Source organism: Equus quagga, chromosome 7 (assembly GCF_021613505.1).
Source record: "Equus quagga isolate Etosha38 chromosome 7, UCLA_HA_Equagga_1.0, whole genome shotgun sequence".
NCBI lineage: Eukaryota > Metazoa > Chordata > Mammalia > Perissodactyla > Equidae > Equus > Equus quagga.
Window position 1 is genome coordinate 44,621,790 of NC_060273.1, and position 20,442 is coordinate 44,642,231.

At 56.4% G+C, this 20,442-nt stretch overlaps 1 protein-coding gene across 1 annotated transcript in view; it reads left to right on the top strand.

The window, feature by feature from the left end:
- Positions 1-20,442, top strand: part of RASGEF1C (RasGEF domain family member 1C) — a 72,466-nt gene that overhangs the window by 40,335 nt on the left and 11,689 nt on the right. Inside the window, exons 2-10 of the mRNA XM_046668087.1 lie at positions 351-533; positions 691-813; positions 1,974-2,111; positions 8,910-9,110; positions 10,171-10,245; positions 15,217-15,306; positions 16,606-16,708; positions 17,198-17,277; positions 17,358-17,453. Coding sequence (XP_046524043.1) covers positions 357-533; positions 691-813; positions 1,974-2,111; positions 8,910-9,110; positions 10,171-10,245; positions 15,217-15,306; positions 16,606-16,708; positions 17,198-17,277; positions 17,358-17,453 — 1,083 coding nt within the window. The 5' untranslated portion in view covers positions 351-356. The remainder of the gene's footprint in view (positions 1-350; positions 534-690; positions 814-1,973; positions 2,112-8,909; positions 9,111-10,170; positions 10,246-15,216; positions 15,307-16,605; positions 16,709-17,197; positions 17,278-17,357; positions 17,454-20,442) is intronic.

Consider the following 20,442-nt stretch of genomic DNA (forward strand, 5'->3'; position numbering starts at 1 on the left):
CTGAGCTCTCCAGTTTGTATCAGGCCCATCTCTGATCCAATCTTTGTGGCCAGGGGCAGGGGGACTATGCTGACTGTCCAGGCCTTGTCAAAAACAACCTTCATTGGGGGTGGGGGTGGACACTGAAAAGAGTCACTCCCTAAACGGCTTGGACTGAGAGTGAAGGAGAGATGGTTCCCAGAGGATGCTGTGCTGTGGGGTGGAGGTCCCTGGCAGCCCTCCCAGGAAGTGATCACTGGCCTCAGGTGGGCACAGATGTGCTTGTGGGAGGCAGGGTCTGCCCAGCCAGGAGCCCAGGGGACCAGCAGGCCCCAGCTCAGGTGTACCCCAAATGCTGCTTGCCGTTGTAGGCAGACATGCCGCGGACACTGAGCGCCTCCGACATGGTCACCCGCAGCAGCCTCAGCCCCCCGCCCACTGAGCCCACAGACGGTGAGCAGGCTGGGCAGCCTCTCCTGGATGGAGCTCCATCCTCAGCCTCCCTGGACACCCTGATCCAGTACCTGGTGCCCACAGCCGATTACTACCCTGAGGTGAGCGACCCAGTTGAAAGCAGGGGCGGCACATTGGGCAGCCGTGGAGAAGGCAACAGGGCTGGGGCTGGTCTGGGGCCTAGGGGATGGGGTAGGCTGGGAGGCATGCCCCCCATGCCCTTGTGAATACATGCTGCCTTTCTCTCTGTCCCCTTAGAAAGCCTACATCTTCACCTTCCTGCTGAGCTCCCGCCTCTTCATCGAGCCGCAGGAGCTCCTGGCCCGGGTCTGCCACCTGTGCATTGAGCAGCAGCAGCTGGACAAGCCGGTGCTGGACAAGGTGAGGGGCAGGCAAAGCAGGGGGCCTCTGAGTGTACCAGCACTCCCCTGACATGCCCTCGGGCATCAGCCTCTTAGAGAGGCAGTGATTGTGCCATTCTCCTGAAGGAGCCCACGGGGGTTTCTGACTTCTCTGAGGCCCAGAGCCAGAGGGACAGAGTCAGAATCTTTAATGCAGGTGCCATTATCCAGTGCCCTATGGGAGCCCTTGAGCTCACACCAAGCCCAGACCCGGGCCCACAGAGCCCCATCAGTAGGACCCCTGCCATCTGGATGGCCCTGCAGCATATGCCAGGCTCCCTGCCCCCAGCACCCTGCATTCCACCCTTCCCTCCCCTGGGGGTCCGCTGATGGCCCAGCCTCCTGTGGTTCCCCATATCCTTTCCTCTGTCCCTGACCAGGTGCCTCAGGCTGCACCTGTCTATTTATACATGTGTGGGTCAGGCTCCACTGTTACAGTGACAGAAACCCAACTTCAACTGGCCCAAGCAAAGGGACTTTACTGGCTCATGTAACTGCAGAGTCTCAAGTACCACCTCCTTAGAACGTGGTCCTTCTCCTCCAGCCCTCCACTCCGTTCGCTGGCCAGCCTCCTTCTCGGGCGCTCGCCGCACAGTGACAGGTGGCCTCACTGCTCCGGCTCTCAGCCCACCTTCACAATCCCTAGAAAGAGCGCCCACCCTTGGTAGGGTCCAGGGAAAGACCCGATCTCATTGGCTTAGGCCATAAGCCCTTCTGTGAGCCTGTCACCGCACCTGACGTGGGTGTGCGTGCTCTGATTGGCTGGCACTGATCTGGGCCCACTCCCGGAGCTGGGGTGGTGTCAGCTGCCCCTGAACCCCCGGCTGGGAGTGAGGGAGAAAAGGCAAACTGAGGTGCTGTCACCACGGAAAGGAGGACGAGATGCCAGGCAGCAAGAACAGATGACCCCTCCCCAAGTGTGCCTGCCCTCTCTGCTCCCTGTGGTCTGCCCCATCCCCGCGACCCGTCCCTGTCGCCTGGCACAGAGAAGTCATGAGGCCTGTACCCGCCTTGGCCACTGCCACCCAGTGGCTCAGACCTGGGCACAGAACAAGCAGGGAGTGGCAGAGGTGGTGGCTGAGGTGGCCCCCCTCGCGATCACCCCTCACCCACCGTGGATGCCCCTCACTTGCCTTGCAGGCTCAGGTCCGGAGGTTTGGCCCCAAACTGCTCCAATTGTTGACCGAGTGGATGGAGACCTTCCCACGGGACTTCCAGGAGGAGTCGACCATCAGGCACCTGAAGGACGTGGTGGGCCGCATTGCCCCCTGTGATGAGGTGGGTGAGCATCCTTCACCTGTCTGTACCCTGACAGCAGGCTGGCCCCTTAGGGGCGTTGTCTTCCCACCTGCACACTGTACCTCCTCTCAAATCAACCCCTTTCTGCCCCATCAGGGAATTGGGCACTGCAGACCTGGCAGGCAACTCAGGCCTCGGGTCCAGGCCAGGGCTCTTGACCTCTCTCCTATCTTGCTCTCATCCAGGGCATCAGATGGTGGGCGAGGGAAGATCCCCTCACGGGACCTTGTGGTCACATGGTCAGGCTGTTGGTCTGTGGCCCGTTAGGCCAGCCTGGCAGAGCCCTCGTCCTGGGCCTAGTGCCACGGAGGCCTCCCCCTCCTGCCCCTGCACCACATCCAGGGCTGGGCTGGCAGTCAGGACTCCTGGACCAGGTCCCTCCAGTCAGGGGCAGAAAAAGGCTCTGCAGGATGAACCAAAATAACAGCAACAGTGGGAATAGCGGCCACTTGCTGTCTGGGCAGGTTGACTGGCGATCCTCTCGGCCTCCAGGGGTAAGCTGTAAACCCTGCAGGGCTGGGCAGAGGAGGAGAGAGTGCCCCCTGCAGCTAAAACCACACTTCAGGGTAAATGGCCCTTGCACTCCAGTGGCTTGCGAGGCAGTCGGTGTACCTGGGTACCCGGTGTACCTCTGCGCCCCCAACCCTGCCTGGCTCTCCCAGCTGTGCTACACTGGGGAAGGCACTTAAAGGTCTCCAAGCCTCACTTCCCTAATGGAGGAAAGCAGGACAAAAATTCCCACCCCAGGATTATGGTGAGAATACAGAGAAGGGCCCTGTGAAGGGGACAGAGGTCTCCTGGCACCTTTAGAAGGGGCAGGTTTATTGGCCACTCCAGAATGATGCTGTGGCCAGCACTGATGCTGCTTTATCTGGAAGGAGAGAACAGTGCAGGGAGTGCATGTCAGCAGCCCTGGGAGGAGGCTGAATGTGGCAAGCTAGCAGCTAGTAATGTGCCCCAGAGTGCGTCTGGACATGGCAGAGCCGGCTGCACATGGAGCACAGGGGAACTGCTAAGGCAGGCTGGACTATGGAAGCTCTAAAGCAGAGGGCTAACTGAGGCTCAGAGAGGGAGGCCCTGCCCCGGGGTCACTTCACAGAGCAGGCAAGTAAGCTAGCTGTTCTGAGGGCTCAGTGAGATGAGGGTCCTCTCCTCCTCCCTCTGCATCCCGATTCATCTGGGGATCATGTCACTTGGCTTAGGATGCAGCAGGGAACAGGGTCAGGGAAGGCTCCAGGATTGGACGGATCAGGATGGAGAGGTAGAAGCAGGGAAGGGAGATGCTTGCTGACTGGCTGGATAGACAATTGGCTACTTTGACGGATGAGTAGAGGCGGGAAGACAGATGTTTGAGTAGTTGGGTAGGTAGGTGAATTTATGGGACAAGTGGATGAGGAAAGACTGATGGAAAGAAGGGAGGGGGAAAGGTAGGAATGGTGGATAGGTAGGTGGGTGGATGGATGAATAGAGGGATGGGAGGGTAGGTGTATGGGTGTGTGTGGGTGTCAGTGGGTGGCTGAGAACATGGATGGGAAGGTGAGTGGATGGGTGAATAAGGATGGATGTACAGATGAGTGGGTAGGAGATACATGGCTGATGGATGGATGGATGAGTGGGCAGATGGGTGAGCAGGTGGATGGATAGTTGGGTGGGTGGATGGATGGATGGATGGGTGGGTGGAGTAAAGGGTACATAAGGGGGGAAGAGCCCCGTCTCCTGCTTTCTCCCTCTTCCCAGGAGGCCTTCAGCTGCCTGAGGTCTAAGCCAAGATGGGATTACCCACCCTTATCAGGCCTGCCTCTGCCACTGGGGGAGCCATTTCAGAGGCAGACCCTGCCCTTCTGGCTGCGCTGGTGGAGGATGGGTGTAAGTCCTGGGCTGGTTTCCTCCAGAAGCGGAGCCTCCTCACCAGCTCCCAAGAAGCTGTCAGGGCTGTGCTGGGAAATCTTTTCTAACCACCTAGTGGATGAAAATAAGGTACAACGGAGCCCTGTGAATGGAGAATGGTCATCCCCCAGGCGTGGGTTTTCAGAGCAGAAAAAAGTCATTCAGAACATTTCCTGCTCCTTCTCTTGGGATCCAGTTAGGTGTGCTGAGCAGTGTGGGCTGGAACCAGAGTTCCCCGGCTCCGCCCCACCCACCCTGGCCTGGGACGGGGGTTCTCCCACGTGTCTTTGTGCTCCTCAAGCTGCCCTTCTGCGGAAAGCACCTGCTGCAAAGGGGATGTCCTCCAGGGCTGGCCTGCCCTGAACGCTGTAGGTGGTCTGCGGCACCTCCCAGCTCGGGCCGGGGCTCAGCTCAGAGGGGAGCTGGGAGCCACAGGCCAGACTGACAAAGCAGGGCCTCAGGACTCAGAGCATGAGCCAGATGCAAGCTTGGAAACCATAGCTGTGTGACCTTGGGCAAGGTGCTTCGTGTCTCTGAGCTTCAGTTCATTCAACAGTCAAATGGAGACGACAACGGTCCCCACCACGCAGGTTTGCAGCAGAGTCCCTGAAGTCACCTGAGCTCTTATTTCAGCACCTGGGAAATGCAAGCTATTATGAGGGTCCAATTCTTTCCAAAATTCAGGCATATTGGGATTATTTTTAACTTTCATGGAACTTTTGTCATGGAACATTTCAAATATACACAAACAGAGAAGAGCAGCCATGAATTCATGTGAACCCTCAGCTGGCTTCAACAATTATCAGCATTTTGCCAAACTTGTTTCTTCTATGCCTTCATGCACGTCCCCCTCCCTCCAAATTATTTTTAAACAAATCATAGACATTATATCTTTTGCTCCAAAAATATTTCAGCATTTTCTTGTAAGGATTCTCACACAGGCATAGAATCAAATGACATAAAGTGCTGGGCACAAGGCAGTGAGATGAGCACGAGTGTTTTCAGAGCTGTGTATCTTTGGGCAAGTTACTTAACCTCTCTGAGTTTTAAATTCCTTTCTAAAGAGGGAGGATGATAATCCCTGCCTCATAGGGCTGTGAGGAGAACAATAAGCTCAGGGATGTGGAGGCGACAGCACAGGGCCAGGGTCAAGTGGGCCTCCCCATCAGTGCAGCCATGACAGGTGACACCTGTGCCTCCTCCTGTGCCCTCTGCCATTTCCTGGAAGGTTCACATCCTCACTGTCCTCCCCACCACCTCTCAGTAGCTGGGAACAGAAGGCTGGAAGGAGTGAGGAGGCCCTTCTCCATGACTGTGGGTTCTGGAGACCCGTGGAAACCTTTCCAGCACAGAGCTGCTGCAGCCAGACGCTGCTCCGGACCACCTGTGCCGGGCAGGGGAGCCTGCCTTGGAGGGGCTCCTGGTAGGTTAGACTCAGCAGTTTCAGCTCAGGGAAGCTAGTCCCGAGGCTGACGGAGGCTGGGGGAGCCCAGAGAAGGCCCAGAGGTCGCAGCTGTGGTGAGGGAGACAGGACAAGAGGACAGAAATGCTCTGGCCACACCCACTGGGCCGGCGGAGGAGGCTGACACCAGGCAGCCCTCCTGGGACTGATCTTACTTTCCCACCCATGTGACTGTCTGCTGGACCGACCCCACTGCCTCGGAGGCCTCCCCCGAGGGCACAGGTGGCGGACAGCTGACAAAGAGAACAAACTGGGCTCCGGGTTCAGAGCTCCGACTCATGCAGAGCTGCTGAGCCCACTGGACATCGGCCCTGGGCTGCTCCGAAGGAAGTTTGCAAGAACTTCAGAGAACAGGGGTCTGTGCTTGTCCGGCCAGAGCCAGGGACTCTAACCACGACATGCCCGGTTCCAGAGAACCCGGAGACACCTGGAGAGCTGCGGCTGCCGCCCTTGGACAACCTCTGTACTGGCGCCGGGTCTGTGCACACAGGAGGCGGCCCGGGGAAAGGGACGAGAACACAGCCCAGGCCCTGTCCCCCAGGCACGCAGGCACGCTGACCGGGGTGCTGCGCCATGCCAGGCATGCCCTGTGCTCCATAACGTGGGCTCCTGGCAGGGACAAGGGACGCCTCGACGGCCTCAGGGGGGCTCTGGGTCTGCTCAGACTCACTGAGGAGCTCTCCGGGCCTCCGCCCACAGTGTGCAGAAGTCAGCGAGAATGTGAGAGGAGGTCAGGGGAAGGGCAACACTGTCCCCAGCCTCAGAGGACGAGCAGAACATTCAGGAAAGACCAACAGCTAAGCTGGAGGTTGACCCACTGGAAGAGTTCTAAATGATTTAGAAAACAGGCAACGGCAATTCTTTGGGGTGAATATTGGTTCAACAGAAACAAGTCCTGCTAAATTATCTGAGTATTTTTTAAGTAGCGTAAGCGCATGGTTTTGTCAAACCGTAGGCACAGGCGCACGGCACCCTGGACGTCAGGAGGGCCCCGCAGTCCACCCTGGAGAGGCTGACTGACCCAAGGCAGGTGAAGGCCACGTTCGTCCAGTCAGCAAATGCGGGCACCTCCTATGAGCCAGGCACCGCCCTTCATGCTGGCGATGAGCAAAGAGCGACCCGGTGTTGTCTTCACGGAGCCGGCAGTCCCACGAGGGGATACAGGAAGAGGGTCGTCCTCCGGCGTGGCGCGGGCAGGGGCTGCGAGGGAAGGGCCCAGCACTCTGAGCTCCAGAGATGAGAAGAGCATGCCAAGAGGGAGAAGGCTGCAGAGGCCCTGCGGGGCAGCCGAGTAGGGGTAGAAAAGGGGTCCAAGGATGGAGGAGGGGCCTGCGTCTGGAGCACAGGGAAGGGGGGCAAGGGCCACGTGGAGGCCACTGAGCGTGGCCAGAGCTGACCTCAGGTCCTCCAAGCCATGCGGGGCTTTCGTCTCTGCAAAAGCATGGAGGCATTTTAAGGTCAGACGTGCATTCTGAACAGACTGCTCTGGCCGCAGAGGGCAGTGGAGAGAGGCCAGCGTGCGCGTGGGGGGCCCCCGCAGCCGCCAGGGAGATTACAATGGCCTGGACCATGGAGCCCATGGTGGGAGACGAAGCATGGAATCAGAAGAAAGCAAAATCAGGAGGGCTGGTGGCAGCCTGGGGATGGATCCGGGCCGTGCACCTGACGGTCGTGCTCCAGCCACCGAGACCAGGGTGTGGGCAGAGGACGCGGCTCTGGGTGAGGAGAGCCCCAGGCAGATCGGGGTGACCCCAGGCCATGTGGCACATGCAAACTGGGCCTTGTCCACACACGAACACCAAATAACACCCTGGACATGAGCCAGCGAGCCAGGAATGAGAAGAATGGACGAGGCCAGGAGGAACCCCACGTGCAGCCACAGCAGCAGCCAGGCGTGTGAACAGCCCCGCGTAGGAGGAACAGGGGGCTGAGGCCGAGGCCAGGGCAGCTGCAGCCTGAGAGACGGCCCCTGGCTTTCTGGACAGGAGGTGCTGGGGAGGCAGCAAGAGCGGCCCGGAGGCTGAGGGAAGTGGAGCCGTTGCGGTGGGGGAGGAGCGAGTGGGAGATGAGGGGTGTGATAGCCAGTGTAAGCCCCTGAGACACCACTGGCTGGGAGAAGGAGAGAGACGGGTGGCGCAGGGGGCTCACAGGTGGCAGACTGTCGCTGGGGCTGGCTCATGCTCCCACACACAAAGGCGGGGGCGCGGGGCAGCAGGCTGGCAGCACAGAGCGGGAGGGCTGCTCCTTCCGCGGCACCAGAGGGCCCTGGGAGCTGGCGTTAGGGGTCGGCTAGGCAGCCTCCCGTCCTGTTCCCTGTGTCGTGACGGCTCCACCACAGTCGCCGGGGCCACTGCACAGAGAAGCACTTCCATAAGGGGCTGGCGAAGCCACCACCACACCAGCACTCTGGGCTCTAACAGTGCTGGACTCAGTGGCCCCTTGAGCCCCATCAGGGACTTGAGGGACCGTCGAGACCCCCAGGCACACTGGGCCCAGCAAGCCAGACGAAGTGCCGCTGGGCTTGTGTTTTCCATCTGAAACTGCCTGGTCGTCCTGATGGCCCACCACCAGGTCTCCTCCCAGCCCCTGAGCCAGGCCGGCGGGGGCCCACCCATCTGCAGGGGGCCAGGCCCTGATGCCCACTGCCACCCCCACATCGGCTCCTGGGCTCGTGGGCTCGAATCCACCCAGGGGGGCCCTTTGATGCTGACCTGGGGGCTCATTCTGCGGGTCACTGCCCCACCCCTTGGGAATATGCAGATGTCTTGCTTACTGAACCCAGCTGGTCTGATGGCGCCTTCCTTAGAAATAGGGGTCTCTGAGGGGGAAAGAATCAGCTTCCCCATGGGGGTGGGAGGGTGGGCGCCCTCGAGGGTGGGGTGGTGGCCTTCACCCCTGCACAGCCCATGGCGGCCCAAAGCAGGGGCCCAGCCATCTGCGTGAAGGTGAGGGGCTCTGTCAGCACGGCTGCCGTGGGCACACGCCCACTGCATGCGTGGCTCTAACAGCACAGAGATGGCAACACAGACTCCCTGCCCAGGCCAGGCTGTCATTCTCCTGGGGGTGTAAACAAACCGTAGGCAGGAGGGACCCCCATTAAAGCAAAGGCCAGTTACCCAGGGCAGAGCCCGTTCCACATCTCCTCTGTCCCTTCTTGCCCCTGGCAGTGCCCACTCTGCTTGCTGCCCAGACAGCAGGGGTGGCTTTGGACCCTGGTCACCCTCCCTGGCCGAGTTCCTCTCAGCTCCCACTGGTAACCCTGCAGCCTCCTCCCCAGCCAGCCTCAACTGTGGCCCCTGACCTGCCCTGGACTGGGTCCTGCTTCAGGTGGGGCAGCCCATCCCTGCCAGCCCGGGGCCTGACCCCTCAGATGGGAGAGAGGCAGAGATGGGTGTTGGGCCTGAGCGCCCCTCTCTCCACCCCTCTAGGCATACAGAAAGAGGATGCAGCAGCTCCTGCAGGCTTTGCACCAGAAGCTGGTGGCCCTGGGCCAGGGGCCGGAAGGAGTGCTGGGTGCCGACAAGCCCATCTCCCACAGGACCAAGCCGCCGGCCTCCATCCATAGGGAGCTCCTCAGCGTCTGCAGTGACCCCTACATGCTGGCCCAGCAGCTGACCCACGTGGAGCTGGTGAGCAGGCCGACGCTGCCCTCCGCCCAGATCAGAGCCAGGAACAACTGAGAACAGCTGACACCCTTGGCCCCATCCGGCCCCCGGCTTATCTCAGCATAACCCAGGGCCTGAGCCTGTCACAGCAGGGCCGGCCGGGCACCTCCAGAGGGCCCTGGACGCTGGAGCAGCCTCTCACCACTCCCGGGGCAAGCAACAGGAGGGCTGGAGGTGCCAGCCCTGCCCAACTTTGACCCTGGCAGGCCTGAGACGCAAAGCCTGGGACAGAGGAACTGGGTTCAAATCCTCGCTCCAACTCCCCTGCTGTGTGACCCTCCCAGGGCTGCTGCCTTCCTCACCCCGGCCTCCGCCCCCCCCCCCCCCCCCCCCCCATGACTCACACAGACATGCTGTGCCCACCCAGCTTTCCAGAGAAGTCAAACACGCCTTCCTGCTTGCGAAGGGGACGCCCTGGCCCAGCCTCCAGGGCGTTAGTTTCCTTGCAGATGCGGAGGTCAAGGGCAGAGAGGAGGCTGGGGAGTGGGTTTCTTTTAAACCTCCACATTTATGGTGCCCTTGCTGCCTTCCAGGCACTATACCCCACACCGCCCTGCCATGTAAGTACTATTATTATTCCCTTTTCACAAATGAGGAAACTAAGGCCCAGGGAGTTTAAGTGATTTGCCAGAAGTCACACAGCAGAAGAGCCAGAGCCAGGATTCAGTTCTCAGCCAGACCCCATGCTCTTAGCCATCAGGCCTCCCGCCAAGGAAGCAGGTCATCAGTTACCCCATTTCAAGCCTGGTTTCCCAGGTATCGCACCCCACAAGCACTCCCTATAGGACATTGCCCACTGGCCCCATGAATTACAGCAGCCCCGGTGCGTGGGAAAGAGGGGCTGCCTCCTTCAGGGACGGTGCTGAGCTCTGTGACAACCCAGAACGGGGTCGTGGAGCCCCAGTGAGAAGGGAGGTGCCCACTGGGAGGCAGGGAGCCCACAGGAGCACCTTGCCAGGCCCCCAGGGGCACCCCCTCCCATACCCTCCCCCTGACCTGACTCCTCTTCTCCTTCCCGGTGCAGGAACGGCTGCGACACATCGGGCCTGAGGAGTTTGTCCAGCCTTTTGTGAACAAAGACCCTTTGGCCGGCACAAAGGTAGAAGGTCCTTGGATGGGCTGTCCCAGCAGTGATCCCCACCCACTGCCCTGCGGGGAGCTCGCGAGCATCAGCTAGGCGAGCTTCAGGGGCCCAGAACGGGCCATGGGCTTGAAGAGGCGCGTCCACTCCGCCCGTGCCCCTCCAGCTCGCCCTGGCTGGAGTCCCGGGGAAGCCTGGGAGGGCGGCACGCGCCCAGCCGGTCACCCACCCAGCGAGGGCGGAGGGGTGGCGGGGAGCTGAGGGAGGGAGGAGGGTGCCCGGCGCTCCGGCCACGCGCGCCCTCCCCGGGCATTCCGGTGGGCGTCGGGCCCTCCAGTGGCCACTCGGGGAAGCGCCGGCTGGAGCGCGCAGCCCCCGGAGGGTCAGGGCGCGCTCTTGCCTCGGGTGAGTGCTGTGGCCCTGGGGCCAGGCGCTCGGCCGCCTCCGCACGTCCATTTCAGAGTCCGCCCCTCCACTCTCAGAGCCCAACCACCAGGGTGCCTGGTGCTTCTCAATGGGTTAAATCCTAGCAGAAAGTGGAAACGTGTCTTCTGCCCTGGCGCCTAGTAAAAGAAGTGCAAACTGAATACGCCATGGCTTTTTCACTGCTCACAGGAGCAAAGATACACTGTGACTCTGAGCAAAGATTAAACACTGTGAGTGCCGAGGGAAAGGGATGCTCTCATACGCGGCTGGTGGGGGTGACACTGGCACAGCCGCATTGGAGGGCAGAGTGGCAACAGCATCAACGCTTGAAGTGTGCACTCTGGACCTCAACTTTCCACACCTAATACTTTATCCTACAGATATGCACACCCATGTACACAAAGATGTACACACAAACGTATTTGGGATATACAGTGTTTTATGGCCAAAGGCTGGAAGCAAATTATTTTATCATCCATGGGGACTGGACTAAAAATTATAACACATCCGTACACAGCCAGCCCTAGGGCTCTAGTGGTTAAGATTCGTACTCTCAGCGCCACCTCTGGGTTTGTTTCCCCGCAGAAGTTGTCCGACACTGTGGCAGCTGCATGTCGCTGTGATGCTGAAAGCTCTGCCACGGGGATTTCAAATTCCAGCAGGGTGACCCATGGTGGACAGGCTTCAGTGGAGCTTCCCGGTTAAGACAGACTAGGAAGAAGGATGGGGCCGCCCACTTTCAAAAATACTGGCATGAAAACCCTGTGAATGGCAGCGGAGCACTGTCTGATACAAGCTGGAAGGGGAGAGGATGGTGCAGAAAGACAGGCAGGATTCCGCGCTGCTGTCCACACGGCGCTAGGAGTTGGAATTGAATTAAAGGCAATAACGAAAATCCATGCAGGGAATGCTATGCAACTCTTAAAAAGAATAAGAATGACTGTAAGTGTGGAATAATCACCAAGATCCTTTGTCAAGAAAAAATTAGAGTGAAAAGCAGTAACAAAGCATATGTGACCATTTGTGTGACAACAACAGAAGGGTGCGTGTGTGATCCGGATGTGCTTCAAATGCGTGTCGCCGCCTCCAGGAATAGCCACCGCTTGGAGCCCAGCGCGGGCCGCGGTGGGAAGGCAATTTTGCTGCTCATAGCGGGTTGTTTGCTCTTGTTTTGTTTTGCTTTTTTGGCCATTTCCAAATATTTGTTATTTTTTATTGTAAAGGACATCAAGACTGCACGCGGCATTTACTCACCCGCTCTCCTGGAGGTGGACGTTTGTGTCGTTCCCAGCCTTTCGCTGTTGTGGATGTTGCTGCCATGGGCCTTCTTACACGTCTCCTGCTGCACACGGGTGCATAGCTTTCTAGGGCGTCGGTTCTCAGATGTTTCAGTCCCAGGATGCCTTTCCGCTCTTGAAAACTACGGTTGACCCCAAAGAACCTTTGGTTTTGTGGATTATATCTGCCGATACTTATCTTAGCCATTTACTTATCCCAAAATGACAATATCTCATTACATGTTAATATAAGTAACGTATTTTATGAAAAATAACTATATTTTCCAAAATTAAAAAAAAGTGCTGAGAAGAGTGACATTGTTTTACAGTATTTTTGTAAATCTCTTTAATGGCAGACAACAGAAAACAGCCGGATTCTCTTGCCTGCGTCTGCGTTGTCTCCTAACCTGCATTGTTCTGGCGGAAAATCCAACTTCACGCAAATATGTAGTTGGAAAAGGGGGCAGTATTTACAGCCTTTTCAGGGGGTTGTGAACATTCTCCTTTGCTACTATGCTGAAACTGAGCAAGTGGTAGTTTTTTGAGATCAATTGCTATTTGCAATCTGAAAATAAGCCAGTGGACGTTCTGTTAATTCGAGCCCACTGGTCCGTCTTGCAGCTCGAAGGGATTTCTTGCCCAGGCGTGACTTTGTAACATCGTCTGTTGGTCGTTTGGGAAATATGAGTTCACTGAACCAAGAAGTTCTTAGGAATGTTGGCACGCTTCATTACATGATATTTGTAAATCACATTCATTAATATCACTACTGATCTCAACCCAAAAAAGTCCTTAAATATTAGGAAGCTGTCAAGGTACTGAGGCGGATACATGTTCGACAAGTTTCCAATTTTCTCTTAAAAATGTGAATTTTATCATTGGCAACATATACTATCACTTGTTTTCCTTGAAGTGACAGGCTCATTTTGTTCGTTTTCGAGACAATATCAGTCAAATAGTGAAGTCTGGAAACCGTAGGTGGTCAGTCCTTCCGTCAGGTGGGAACGATGTCTGTGGGGAAGCGGTCGTTCGGCTCCCGCGGCGCTCGCTCCGGGCCTTCCCTCTGGACCCCATCAGACCGCGGGCGGCAGAAGGCGTCCAGGTGGTCTCCTTTCGTCATGTAGAACACACCAAAGACGTGTACTCAAGGGCTGAGATCTCATAAAAGTGAGAAGCTTTGCCTCCTCGAGGACATTCTCAACTCACACTCGCTTTTGTCCTTTACTGTGAGTGTGTGGCAGTGACAGACGCAGTGACCACTGGAGTGGCCTGGGGCCTCTGCCTTGATTCCGGCTGAAGTGGCAGCAGTTTTTTGCACCATTCTTTTCCACATCAGCGCAAATGTCAACACCGAGAAAGGGCAGTAACACTGTGTAAACATGGAAGTTGCTTTGTCCTTGTGGACCTCTGAAGGGGTCCCAGGGCCCCCAGGAGTCCATGGACAGCTCTGAGCTCTGTTGCCCTAGGCTTACCTTGGAGGGGCTCGCTGCGTGCATCCCAGGCTGGGCACGTGGCTGCGCCGTTCACACTCCCAGCAGAGAGCTGTCCTTGCTCCACGTCCTCACAGACACTGGAGATTGTCAGACTTTCTCATTTTTGTTAAACAGTTAAATGGAGCATCTTTTCTTGTGTTTTGGACATTCTTGTTTTCTCTTCTATGAAATGTCTGTCCCTGATTTTTGTCCAGTTTTTTATTGATGATTTGTCTTTTTCTTAGGGATTTTTAAGAGTTTCTGTGAGGTTTTTTTTAATATGTACTAGTTAATTATCCTTTGTCAGTTAAACAGACTGCAAATTTTCTTCTCCTGGTTGGTTGCTTTCATTCTCACTACTATGTTTTTTGATGAACAGGTGTTCTTAATTTTCTCCTTATAAAGAACTTTATCATTATTTTTGCTTTCATATTTTGAAGCTATGTTATTCGGTGCAAACAAATTTAGACTTGTGACACATTCCTGATCAATTGGACCTCTTATCATTGTGCCAGTATCCTTTAAACTCTCCCAGTGCTTTCTGCCTTAGAGTCGTTTTTTTGCCCTAAAGTCTATTTTGTCTAATAGTAATTTAGTTAGGTGATATTTATCATATGTATTTTTCTATTTTTTCACTTGTATCCTTGGGCTTGGGGTGTGTCTCTCAAAAATAGCAAGAGGCTGGATTTTTTTCATTGCAGTGAATGTAATTGCTGATCTCTGTGGATCTGTTTTTACTCTCTTCTTTTGTACTTTTCAATTATGTTTCTCATCTTTTCTGTTTCCTTTTTTCCCTTTACTTCTTGTGGATTCTTTTAAATTATGGTACATTTATACAGTGGAATATTCTATATCGATTTAAAAAATTATATTTCCAAATGATAGTTTATGGCACATGGAAAGGTTCATGTGGAAAAATATGGACCTATATCTACAGTTACATACAGATAGATGGATACATAGAGACATACAGTTGATTCTTGTGGTTCACAGAAGTTACAGCCTGTGGTCGTCGTGAGCACTGAATTAGTGAGCACAGAGCCACTGTTTCTGTGGAAATGCAGAGGCAGGCTCCTGTGAGCCTCTCATCACAAAGTTTTCATCAACCAGTCGGTATATAACCTGTGTATGTGTGTTTCTGTCTAAAGATACCTTATTTAATGCACGTTGTTGATTCAGTAACATTGGGCTCATGCCTACAGCACTGTCACTCATGTCTGGACGAAGCTTAGCTAAGGCATGTTCTCTCCTTCGGGCCCATCACAGCCTTCACGGGCTTAGGGAAGCGACACAGGGCGGAGGCACTGTGGTTGGGGGCCACTTTAAGCAGTGAAATATCCATGACACTAAATAGACCGCAAAAAGGACACTTGTTTACAGTGTTGGAGCTGAAATGAGAAGGCAGGGCGTCGCCCAGCTCAGCCTCAGCTGGGAATGCACAGGTGCGGCCGGCGACTCAAAGGTTTTGCCACTCTGCACATGCATGAATGACAGTGACAGTGATCAGAGTATTAATTTTGGGGTTACAAACAAATTTTTAGAGAGTAGACAGATTTACAAATACAGAATTCAGGAATAATGATCAACTGTGTAAATATATATATATATATATCTCATATTAATAGATCTCATATTAAATTACATCTTTAAGTGTATAGAAAAAAGGCTAGAAAGATACACATCAAATCATTGGTATTTGTGGATGGTTTTGAAGTTTCAACGTTTTTCCGGATTGTCTATAATGATCATGAACTGACTTCATGTTCAAAAAATTATTGACAGAAAAACTGAGTGTGGTCCTATGTCTTCCCCAGCCTTGTTTCAGTGACAAGACTAACAACCTAGAGGCTTATGTGAAGTGGTTCAACAGACTCTGCTACCTCGTGGCAACTGAGATCTGCATGGTGCGTAGAAAGCCGGGGGCATGGCCTGGCACAGCCAAAGGTGGCCGGGTGTGGAAGGAGCCCACGGGGAGGGAACCAGAGGGCATCCTGAGCCCATGCATCTCTAAGCCCAGGGCCAGGCTAAGCATCCCTCCAGGTCACCCGGTGTCACCCAGCTTGCCTGCAGTGACATTTGCCCCCTGGGTAGAGCCTGGCAGGGATCCACTGGCCTCTGACGAGGGTGTCAGAGACTGCTTGCTGAAGGAGTGAGGGGCAGCTGATGTTCCCGCAAGGGGCTCTGCTTCCTGCATCTGGGCCTGTCTGCCGTGGTGGCCTGGGATGCAGCCACATTTCGTCCCTGGCTGGCTCAGGACTGAGAGGTAGAAATGACCTAACTATTAAGAATTGGGAGATTGCACCTACATAGTCTAGGTCCCTGGCTTCTCCTGGAAAGCAGGAAGACCCAGCAACGCTGAGCCAGACGTGCTTGTCCCTGGGCCACGGTCCCACCGGGCCATACCCTTCCACCCTCTTCTCTTCCTTACAGCAGAGGGACCTTCCTCTGAACCCACTCTCCCGTCAAGCCCCAAGGCCACTTGTCAGGGAAAGATCACAGGCAGCGTGGCTGCCAGGTTGGGCTCTCCGGAAGCAAATGCTGAGACAGAACTTGGGGGACAAGGTGTTTATGAGGGGTCGGCACCTGTGACAGAGAAAGGGGAAGAGGCAGGACTGCTCAGAAGGAGAAGCTGATCTGCGATGCCTCTCCCTGTGGGAGTGTTTCCTGTGGGACAGCCCACCCGGGGCCGGAAGGGTTGGCCTTTATCCCCCACCCGCGGGAGGACAGAGTTTGGTTCTGAGCCATCAGAGAGATTGATGTCTCAACCTCGGCCACAAGCTGGGGTTGAAGTCACACAGTCATTCTACAGAAAGCGGTGGAGGGGCTACTCAGAGGACAGGGTCTGGCGTCAGCACGTGCCCCCCCATCATGTGGGGAGAGCAAGCTTGGTGCTGGGAGGAGGGCGAGGGAGCCATGCTTTCTGCTTCTGGAGGGGGCGTGCTGGAGCTGGGCCTGAAGGCAGACATCCCGGGGAGCCCTCAGCCCCAAGAGAGTCCCACCAGGCCGAGCTGAGTCCTCCATGGCATTGGGCTCTGTGCCGGCTCTGCCCAGGACGTGCCTGAGACCCTGAGCCCTCAGTCTATGAATTGCCCTGGGAGAGCGCCTCTGCTATGAAACAGGCTTAGAGAAGGCTGACGAGCAGAGGTCTAGGCAGGGCCAGGTGGGAGCATGTCATCACTGAGCCTCAGGCTCCCTGTCCCCAGCCAGCCAAGAAGAAGCAGAGGGCGCAGGTGATCGAGTTCTTCATTGACGTGGCCCGCGAATGCTTCAACATTGGCAACTTCAACTCCCTGATGGCCATTATCTGTGAGTCTGTGTGGCCGGCCTGGGGCCCCCCATGCACGTGCCCCCAGAAAGGTTGGAGGGGGTGCACTCAGGCAGACAGGCTGCAAGCCAGAGTGCTCCTCTGGGTGGGGTTGGTGCCGGCTGGGCCCACCTCCCGTCCCAGAGGTTCAGGGGAGGTGCCCTTGAGGCCGGCTGAGCCTCCTCAGGGTGCTTGGTAGGGCTTGGCAGTGCGTCCCCAGATCCAGGAGGAGCAGGGACCCAAAGCAGGCCCTGGCCACAGTATGGGGCCAGTGTGGTGGGGACGGGGACAGGGACCTGCATGCACAGAGTCACAATGTCCACCACCATCCATCCATAGTCTGGCAGTCAGAGGCCACTGCGGACCTCAGCCTTGGTCAGGGTACAACCTGAGGGGCTGGGCCAGCTGGGACCCGCAGAGGCCTCCAGCCCGAGCGAGTGAGTAGGACTGTGCAGCCCGAGTTGCCCCCAGCTCGGCCCTCCATCTTCCAGCCGGCATGAACATGAGCCCTGTCTCCCGGCTGAAGAAAACCTGGGCCAAGGTGAAGACAGCCAAGTTTTTCGTCCTCGAGGTAAGCAAGGTTGCTGGGCAGCCAGGGGCCACTGGCCATCCCCAGGATGCAGCAGTCCAAACGCCTCTGTCTCCTTGCAGCACCAGATGGACCCAACAGGGAATTTCTACAACTACAGGACAGCCCTGCGCGGAGCAGCCCACCGCTCGCTGACCGCCCACAGCAGCCGGGAGAAGGTAGGTCAGGGCCTGCCCGGCCCTCAGAGCTCCTCTCTTGGCCCAGGTGGGCTGCATCAGAGAACCTGGATGCTGACTGGACAGTCAACTGACCCAACCCCTTGCCCTTCTACAGCATTTGTAATAGACAGCCTTTTTTTTGTAATGTTGCCTTACTTGCATGCCTCCACCATGGGGAACTCACCACCTCCCAAAACAGACCAGCCCACACCCTAGCAGCTCAAACTGGAGAGCAGTGCTTCCTTACGGGGCCACAGTCAGCCCCTGGGGCCGTCTTCTCTGGAGGGCCACGCAAGCGAGGCTGCTGCCCCTTCTACCCACCAGTCCTTCAAAGCCCCCAGGCCCCTCCCTCCTCCTCCTGAGTCAGTGGCCCTATGCCCTGACCGGTCCTACCCTGGTCTCCAGTTCCTTTCTCACTAGGGTCCCTTTGACCCCTGAACTGCTCCATTGGTCAGAGTTCCTTCTGTTTCAGACCAAATTGTGGTTCCAAGCACACTGGGTCTTACAGCTCCGTATTGTAGATGCAGCACTTCACTGATGTGGCCTCAGGTCGCAGTTGGTCTCCAGCAATGACTACACCAAGCTGCTTGCTCACTAAAGCTGCCTTTCACGGGTCCTGTGCTCACACATTTGCATTTGGGGGCCTTCGCTCACCCCGACCAGTATTATTTCTCCTGCAAATTCTCCTCATGGCCTCTGATAAAAGAAACCATGCCCAGGCTCTGGGATTGCAATGATCCTCGGGCTTAACCCTGACACCAGCCCGATGATTAGAGTTGTTTGTCTTCACGGGGAGGAAACCTCAAGACTGCCAGGCCTTTTCAGTCTGGTCTGTCGCAGGAACGTTGGAGGAGCCAGGTCCCTGCCACGGTTTGTGGAGGTCTGTTTCCAGCTTGAGGGGTAATAGAACCACCTGTGTTCCTGAGATTCTAAGTCACTCTGGAATTGTGTCGCATGGAGGCCAGTGGCCAGGTTTGGGGAGCAGGCCGAGAGCGGCACGCTTGTGCCACCCAGCAGGCCTTCCCAGCCCTCCCCCAACTCTCAGTGGGGCGGTTCTACACAGACCTGGCCACTTGGATGGCTGTGGCCTGTGCAGCTGGCCCTTCCTGTGCAGGCTGTGAGCACTTCAGCAATGTGGTCCCGAGAGAGCTGATGTGGAGGGGACGGCATTCAGTAAGGCAAGACTCAAATCCCGGGGCAGATGAGCCTGTCCGCCAGGACCCAGGAAGCTGGAGAACCAAGGTAGCAGGGACAGGGACCTCGCGTCACTGAGCACCCACCACATGAGGGCCACTTGCCCTCCAGCCCTCATTTAATTCTGACAACTACTCCGTGCGATGGATTTCAGCATTGCCATTTCCCAGCTTAGGAGACTGAGTCTCAAAGAGGGGATCTCACTTGTCACATGGCGAGGAGGTGGCAGAGCCAGGAGTCGGACTTCAGCCTGCCTGGCTCTGAATCTTGGGGTCTTTGTGTACCACCGTGTTGCCTCCCATTCCCAGGGTGCAGGAGCTAGGTGGCAGGCACAAGGGCCCTGGCATATGGCCCAGTGTTGGACTGTGGTCTGGGGTGGTAGAGGTGGCTGCAGCCCTTGGTCTGAGGTGTCAGCCATGGCACTGGCACTCTGCACTGTTTTTCTTCCATCTGTGCTGAGGTAGGTGGCCGTGGGGCAGAGTGAACAGACTGGGACTTTGTGTTCCCATGCTCTGAGCCCCCTTCCAGCTCTGGGGTGCTGGGACGCTGTGCATTTAGGTCTGGCGCTGTCAGTGGGTGCTTTACAGAGCTGTGCATATAGTTTCACTGCATTCTCCTCTACCTTCCATAGAGACATGGACCATGAGCGAGGCCCACAGAAGATGGTTCATAAATGGATGGAAGGCTAAAGGATGAATGGATGGATGGATGGAAGAATGGATAGACAGAAGGATGGATGGATCAATGGAAGGATGGAAGGAAGGACAGAAAGATGGATGAATGGATAGAAGGGAACTTACAAGGAAGGAAGGATGGCTAGAAGAGGGACGGATGCTTGGGGATGCTCTTGCAGCCCCTAGTGCCCCCGACTGAAACTTTGAGGCCAGGAGGTCTCAGTGGTCGTGGCACTCTATGCTTTCTTCCTGCCTGTGGCCAGCTCCTCCCTCTTCCCTGGTCTCTGGCCCAGGGCCCGCTCTGCACAGGCTTCTCTGGGCCACCTCCAAGCTGAGCTGGGTTCTGATCCAACTGCTCAGGTCTGGAAAGCAAAGGCAGTGGGTTTACAGTCACGCCGTGGGGACAGGGAGACCAGCTAGGGCACTAGAGCCTGATGTGATGGGCCTGGACCCAGGTGGACATGGCAGACATGGTGGAAAGTGCTCATGTATGGAAAATGCTAGTGCTCTGGGCACCAGCTCCAATGGCCCTGCCTCCAGGAAGCCTGCATCAGGCCCGCAAGGAGCCGTCTCTGTCTGTGGAGTCCCACTGACCTTACTCCCATCTCTGTCCCGGCACTTCTCCCCATTCCGACCCCATTTAGCCTTCATGTACTGACACTGGGCCTGGGACTCGGCACCAGTGGTGGAGTTGGGGAGATGGACAGAGACCATGCTCCCTCCTGGCACAGTGTGGAGGCAGGCAAGACAGGGGCTCTGGGGCTGAGCCACCTGAGTCCTAGTCCTGCCTCTGCCCCTTATTGCTGTGTGAGCTTGTGTGAGTTACTTAACCTCTCTGGGTCTCGGCTTCCTCATCTGTAAGGTAGGGTAATAAGAGTTCTGCTTCACAGGACTGTGGCAAGGATGAAACACAATCCTGTGTGCATACAGCTCAATGCAGTGAGGCACTCAGGCCCACCACCAATGCCCCTGTGACAAGGGCGTAGGCAGAGGGCTCTTTGGGAGCACACACAGGGACTAAACCCAGCCTGGGGGAAGCAAAGACCTCCTCACTCCGTAGGCTGTGTCCGTGACTGTGTCCTGCTACACAGAGGTCAGGGATGAATGTGTCTGGCATGCCC